Source organism: Jatropha curcas, chromosome 4, assembly GCF_041381405.1.
Source record: "Jatropha curcas cultivar XTBG-Jc1 chromosome 4, XTBG_Jcur_1.0, whole genome shotgun sequence".
Lineage (NCBI taxonomy): Eukaryota > Viridiplantae > Streptophyta > Magnoliopsida > Malpighiales > Euphorbiaceae > Jatropha > Jatropha curcas.
Genome location: NC_143154.1, coordinates 28,586,228 through 28,593,110, shown reverse-complemented (window position 1 = coordinate 28,593,110; position 6,883 = coordinate 28,586,228). Strand labels below are relative to the sequence as shown.

Here is a 6,883-nt window from a genome sequence, read left to right as displayed (position 1 = left end):
TACTTGGATCTTTATTTTTCTTTATTGGTCTATCTGTCATGGAAAGAAAAAACATACTCCATGAAGAAGTTGAAAGGACGATTGAGATCATACTGGGCCATAGGAAATAATGAGTAATGAACAATACAATACATTGAACCTCTCTCCATAAAGTGTATGATACGCCAATAAGCACTTCAATTTTGTCATTTACTAGCTCCTCCAAAATGGGCAAGTTGACATCTCTTTTAAAGATAAGGATTTATTTATAATAGAGATATGATTAGCTCATTCAATACAGCCAAAAACTTGTAAAAGGGAAGGCAATGACTTGACAAGTTTTACCTTGTTTTTCTTTTCCACAAACAATAAAATTTACCTAGGGGTAAAACAGGACGACAGAGATTTATTTTTCTTTAACTAAAATTTTTAAGTTTGAATTCTGGATATGAAATCCTTTTAAACACTTGAAAGAGAAAATTTACCATGCTTTTCATCTGAATTTAGCTATTTTTTTCCTATTGAAACAATTGTCAATGAGTTATTTATTTATTTTACATGTCCCAGGTTCTTATTTGCTGAGTTTGTTAGTTTTACGTTAATTTGAGATATCGCGTTTAATCAATATATAAGATTTATTCAAGATATTAAAATCATTTCATTTTATTAATATATGGTATCATCACAAGTTCTGCTTTTCATGCTCTAAATGTTCATATTTGTGCTTTGAAATAATATATTAAAATTTTCATTTTACATAATATAAGTGGAATTTCTATGCTATACCTTATTCATGGTCTCTAGAGATTTGCCCCTTTTGTGAAGAAAAAAAAAAAAACAACAGTGGTGAAGTAGGAATGCTAATATCTATATAGGCCTTTCAATACCTAGAAAGAAATATGGAAAGTGGATGGCTCCTAATTGTTTGATAGATAGTGTGATATGACCTATACAAATACTTATTGTTGAATCTGATTGAAAATTTTCATTCTTTTCCTAATTACCCTGAACCCTTAATTGGTGGCCACAAGAAAATTTCAGTTCCACTGCTTTTCAAGTGTTCTTCCATTAGTGGCCCTCTGTTTTGTTTTCAGTTCTTTTTCACATCTTTCTCTTTCTGTTTCTCCACTTTCGTTGAACCCCTCTACTACCCACGTCATTACTTTCTTTCCTTTCCATTTATCTATTTTTTTATATAACACCCAAAACATGGTCATGAGTTCAATTTATTGAAATCAAGTCTTTTTTCTTTTAGAGAAATTTCAAACTTTTATACATTCGCTATTTGCCCAATTTGAAATTCAACATATTTTAAGTGCATAGATTTTGTAAAGCGAATCTTGATCGATGAAATGAGAAGTTAAAATTATATTATACTATAGTGTAATTAAATATATTTATTTGTATCAAAGTAAGAATTAAGTGATAAATTGAATATATATATATATAAGTGAAAATAAAATCGTACTGGCTAATAATTAATTAAGTGAAAGAAGACAAAAAAGCTGTTGAAAATGGTATATTTGCATTATGAGATAAATCATCTAACTATTGGATTATACATAAATGATTGCTTTAAGACTTGATGAAAAAGTTGGATGAGGCAAGTAGGTACTGTATAAGAGGACAAAACTGTTTCAGAAGAAAAAGAAATAGAAGCAGCAGAACCTGGAAAACAGTTATAAACTAACTAATGCCACCTACTGCAGTCTGTCTACTCTCACATGGAAGATGGAGAGGAAAAGAAAATGCTCCCAATAGTGATTTTCTTTATCTGTAAAGATCCAACACTCATTTAAAGAATCTAAGTTCCATTACTCCAACCTCAGTTGGTAAGAAGATTAACACTTTAATATTGGTTTATTTATTTATTTTTTTCTTAAATAAGGGTTTATAAATAATGATTTTTAAAATTTTTTTCATAAAATAAAAATTTTTTTGTACATATCCATTTGGCCATTGCTATTTTGTTTATTGATTGATAAAAGAATGAGGTGGGTTTGAAATTGGACCCAAGTCAAGCCAGAATTTTACCCTAGGCTAAGGCCTGGCCCAACTCGACTTATTGCCGATGATTTTGTCCAAGCTAGACAACCTAGATGCGCGCCTTAAATTTGGGTTGGGCCCCAGCCCTCAAAAGAGAAAAAAAATTCAATGGGATGGCAAATCTGTAAATTCTGATTCAAAGATGAACAATTCATTCTCTACAACAGACTAGAATACAACTTCAACTCGTTACGTGTGGCGCGTTGCAGTGAGGAATTGGATGAAAAACGACCCATCGTTTTTCCAACATTGACAAAACTAGATGGAAGACGTCTTTCATTTAAAACAAACGACTAGCATTATCATTTAAATAATTTGGATGGGCAAAAACATTAATTGAGCCATGAATCCAGTAACTGCATGCATGTAGATCAGAAAATGCATCTCTGGATCTGACATTTGATAGGAATTAGAGAATGGCAAAGGAGACAGAGTTTAAATATGTAGAGGGTTGCAAGGGCGTTAATGGCCACGACAAGGTCATTCTCAGAGAGGTTCGCGGTTTCTCTGCGGAGGTATTATTATGTTTTCTCATAAATTTCCTCTCTTTCAATCTTCATTTTTGAATTTTTGAAATAAAGTTCAACAATGGCCTTTTTGTTTTGATTATATAATTTTATTATTCAATTGGATCCGAAATTTTTTAAACAAATGGATTCCGAATTGTAATATATTTGTTTTAGTTTTTGTTGCCTACAATATCATTTATTGGCTTCTCCTTTTTTATAATTTTATATTGATGAGATCTGAATGCTGGCAGCCATTAATTAAGCACCAATTTTCTTTTCATAATTTCATTTACATTGTGGAGAGAAAAAAAAAAACTCTCATTTGGTTTTAGTGAAAGAATCATATTTTTAATTGAGATATAAAATATCATATTCCAGAAATATCGTAATAGAATGCAATATAACATAATCAAATTCCTTTCTAGTTTTAATATTATAAATAGAGATATATTTAATTACGTTACGTCTTATTATGATTTATCAAATAAAAACTCAGAGTAGCAATTGTATTTTGATCAGGTGTACCTTTGTGGAGGGCAAGTGACATCTTGGAAAAATGAAAATGGGGAAGAAATGCTTTTTATTAGTAGCAAGGTAAGTATAATTTGCATTTCTCATTTTAAGGTCTGTTGCTTAACTGACAGTTTCTATAATAGTAATTTTGCATGTTATGGTTTATGCAGGCCACTTTTCAGCCCCCAAAACTAACTGGTGGAGGCATCCAAATTTGTTTTCCTCAAGTATGTTCTGCTAAAAGTAATATCTATTTATTTATTTTAATCTTCAAAGTAAATTTAAAGCGTTTGAAATGTGCAGTTTGGAAGTCACAGTTCTCCTGAACTACATGGATGTGTAAGAAGCAGGTTATGGGGAATTGACCCTGATCCCCCTCCTTTTACAACAAATAGTTGCAACAAAGCTTTCATTGATTTAATTCTTAAACATTCTGAAGAAGGTGTTAAGATCTGGCCCCAGAGGTGCATACACAATTTTATGACATATCTAATTTAGTATCTTTTTGGATTTGAAATGTTTGGTAAACTCAACAATTGCAGATATGAAATGTTTTGAAATTGTTTGCAGATATGAGTTTCGCCTGAGGATTACTTTGGGACCTGGAGGAGATTTAATGTTAACTTCTCGAATTCGAAATACAAATACGGACGGAAAGCCATTTGCATTCACATTTTGCTACAAGAACTATTTTGCTGTTTCTGATATCAGGTTCTCTTACAAAACATTTAACCCAGTTTGATGTCTCTAATAATTAATATGATATGAAATGGAAATCAAGTCGAAACTTTGATTTTTTGCTTTTTTGTTTTTTTTTTTCCGCAGTGAAGTGCGTGTTGAAGGATTAGAGACTCTGGATTATCTAGATAACCTGAAGAATAAGGAAAGATTTACTGAACAAGAAGACGCAATAACATTTGAATCAGAAGTTAGTATCTTTATTTTGTTTATTTTCTTGAATTCTTAAAATGCCAATAAATATTTAAAAAAAACAGAGCCAAAATGTTCTTTTTTTTTTTTTTTTATTAGACTTCGTTTATTATATAATTATCATTTTTTATTTGTGAAGGTGGATAAGATATACGTTAGTACACCAACCAAAATTGCTATTCTGGACCATGAAAAGAAGAGAACATTTGTGCTACGAAAGGATAGCCTTCCTGATGCTGGTAAGATAACAATACGATAAAAAGAAAATGCGCATTTTAAAAAATTCATTCATGTTTGGGTTAAAACAGTAGAATTTTTTTATTTACACGAAAAATAAAATATAAATTTATGAAGGAATTTCATAAAACTTTTAGTTAATGGCCAGACAAACTCTTGTAAAGATAACTCAGCATGTTGTGTTTCTTAAATTTGCAGCGGTCTGGAATCCGTGGGATAAGAAAGCAAAGGCAATGCCTGATTTTGGAGACTCTGAATACAAGCATATGTTGTGTGTAGAAGCTTCTTGCGTAGAAACGCCTATAACTTTGAAGCCTGGTGAAGAGTGGAAAGGAAGACAGGAGCTATCTGCTGTCCCTTCCAGTTACTGTAGCAGTCGCCATTAACCTTTCTTTTTCTTTTTTAAATCCTACTTCATTTTCATTTAGGTAGTAGTTCATTTTCAAAGATATTAAAATTCAAATTTTGTCCATTAGGTAAGTTGGACATTGCAATTTGGCTCTGTTCTTTTCATTTGACGTTTCATTTTTTTTTCCCATGTATTGAGTAATATATATGTATTGAACTAAATGAAATCGACTTTATCAATCCCTTAGTACATGAAAAATCTTCTCAGACATCTTTCTCTACGTCCTATAAAACTCACCTTTCACCTTTATTAGAAATGGGGATTCAATAATTTATGGAATTGAAATACATTTGCTTTCGAGGATACCGTACATGTAAACGAACTATTAAAAGCCATGAATTTATGGGGATAAATATTTTGACTGGTGCTCTTTCAAATGAATTTACAAAGTCTGAATAAGGAAATAATTGAAATTATCAAAACTGTAAGATCCATTAACTACACAAAAGTAAAAGCAGGGGAAAAAATCCATCAGGTTATGGTAAGAGTTCTTTTGTAGGATTTGTTAGTGCGTGTAGCTCTGACAGCTTCTGCATTATCTGTGAATCAAGTGAGAACAACATCTTGGCATCCTTCTTTTACAACAGCACTTTTGCCAATGCTTTCACAGTCTAATGCTGCAACTTGAGAGTTGTCGCCATTTTTATCTTCATAAGGTGACAACTCCTCCACTTCCTCCCTTTGCTTCTTCTTCTTTTCCAATAATGTTGTCACAAATGCATCCACAATCTGTTTTTGCGATTCGAGTATCATCTGGTTATGTTTTAATAACATATCCATCTTCAATTTTTCAATCTCCATTGCCATTTCCATCTTCATCTTCTCCACCTTCACAAAACTTGTCGTACACATCTTAATTGCAGACACTAACTCTGCAATGGGATCCAAAGCTTCTTTACGGCCAGTTCCTTGAATGTCACTCTTCTTGACATCACCAAAGCCATTCAAAATCTTTGAATCAACATCAAGCTTTGAACTTCCATCAATCTTGCAATAATTATTCGCTTTAAACACTGGAGGAGGTGATATCCACCCACCAACTACATTTTCTGCAACCAAACGATCTCTTTTATCATTTATTGTCTCACTTCTATAGTTAAGATCATTAACAAAATTAGGGCTAGCCTTCCTATCAATCTTTCTATAATTTTTAGGCCTAAACCCTCGAGGCACGTCACCCAGGGTTTTTACAGGAAACCCAACATAAGCATCACCACCTTCACCAACATCAGAATCACCACTAATCTTGCGATAACTTTTCAGTTTAGGCCCCTGTGGCAAAAAACTACTACCCATTTCTGTTTTTTCCATTTTCATGGGAACACCAGTTTCATACCCATTAACAACTCTTCCTCCACAATATCTTGGCCTAAAAGCCACAGACACTGCATTCAGATCACTAACAGGTTTCAGATAAAACCCATTTTCTGAAGCATGAGAAATATTAGAATCAGAAACCGCTTCTATCCTGCTTACTTTCCTAGCCCTCAATGCTAAATCCGGATCCAAACCCAAATCAAAATCCGGCTCAAAATCTCGATCCATATGGCTCAAATTGTTTGGTGTTACCAAATACCTATCTCCTAGGGTTTTCACTCGAAACCCATCTCCAATATCATTCGATTCCTCAATACCTTGACATTGTTTATTTCCAGCAGACCCAATTGCCATAGAATCCAATAAAGGAAACAAATTCCAAGAAGAGAGAAACCGACCTGGATAATTAAGACACCTCTGTTTCTCCGTACGGTATCGCTTTCGCAGCTTCTCGATCTTATGCCGGCACTGTAAAGACGATTTAGGCGGGTCAGCAGAAGCTGACTCATTAACAGCAGTTGCAACGGCGTCCCAATCTGCCGACCGGAGATGTCCACGGTTAACAGAGAACCATTTATCACGGTAAGCTTCGATTAAAATTAGGGTTTCCTCTTGAGTCCAACACGGCGGAGGAACCCGTCTGGTTGTCGATTCAGGAGGAGTTGACATGGCGGAGTTGGCGGAGGCGGTGGGTAGGGAAGAAAAGAGAAATTGAAGAAAATATCGGTGAAATGAGATATGATTGGTGGTGGGTTAAAGATAAGAAGCGAAAAGGGAAAAGGGCAAATGGTGGTGGTGGAGGCGGTGGGTATCATTGTTGGAAGTGGGTTTTGATAAAATTAAAATGTGGGTGAGGTGTAGTTAAGAGAGGAAGGAGAGAGTGGGGACAACCACCAGGAGAAGTGAGTGGAGGATGCTAGCGTGCAAAGGGTGGTGAAGTGCG

General features: G+C 33.9%; 2 protein-coding genes across 2 annotated transcripts; one reads left to right on the top strand and one right to left on the bottom strand.

Moving 5' to 3' along the window:
- The first annotated feature begins 2,222 nt into the window (after positions 1-2,222).
- On the top strand, positions 2,223-4,727 carry LOC105632386 (putative glucose-6-phosphate 1-epimerase). The gene is made up of 8 exons (XM_037636200.2): positions 2,223-2,540; positions 3,054-3,128; positions 3,218-3,274; positions 3,351-3,511; positions 3,618-3,758; positions 3,873-3,975; positions 4,117-4,216; positions 4,413-4,727. The coding sequence occupies exons 1-8, from the start codon at positions 2,442-2,444 to the stop codon at positions 4,598-4,600; spliced, it is 924 nt and encodes a 307-aa protein (XP_037492128.1). The 5' UTR covers positions 2,223-2,441; the 3' UTR covers positions 4,601-4,727.
- Positions 4,728-4,868: 141 nt separating this feature from the next.
- LOC105632358 (uncharacterized) lies at positions 4,869-6,883 on the bottom strand. Its single transcript, XM_012214722.4, has one exon. The coding sequence runs from the start codon at positions 6,607-6,609 to the stop codon at positions 5,170-5,172; it is 1,440 nt and encodes a 479-aa protein (XP_012070112.1). The 5' UTR covers positions 6,610-6,883; the 3' UTR covers positions 4,869-5,169.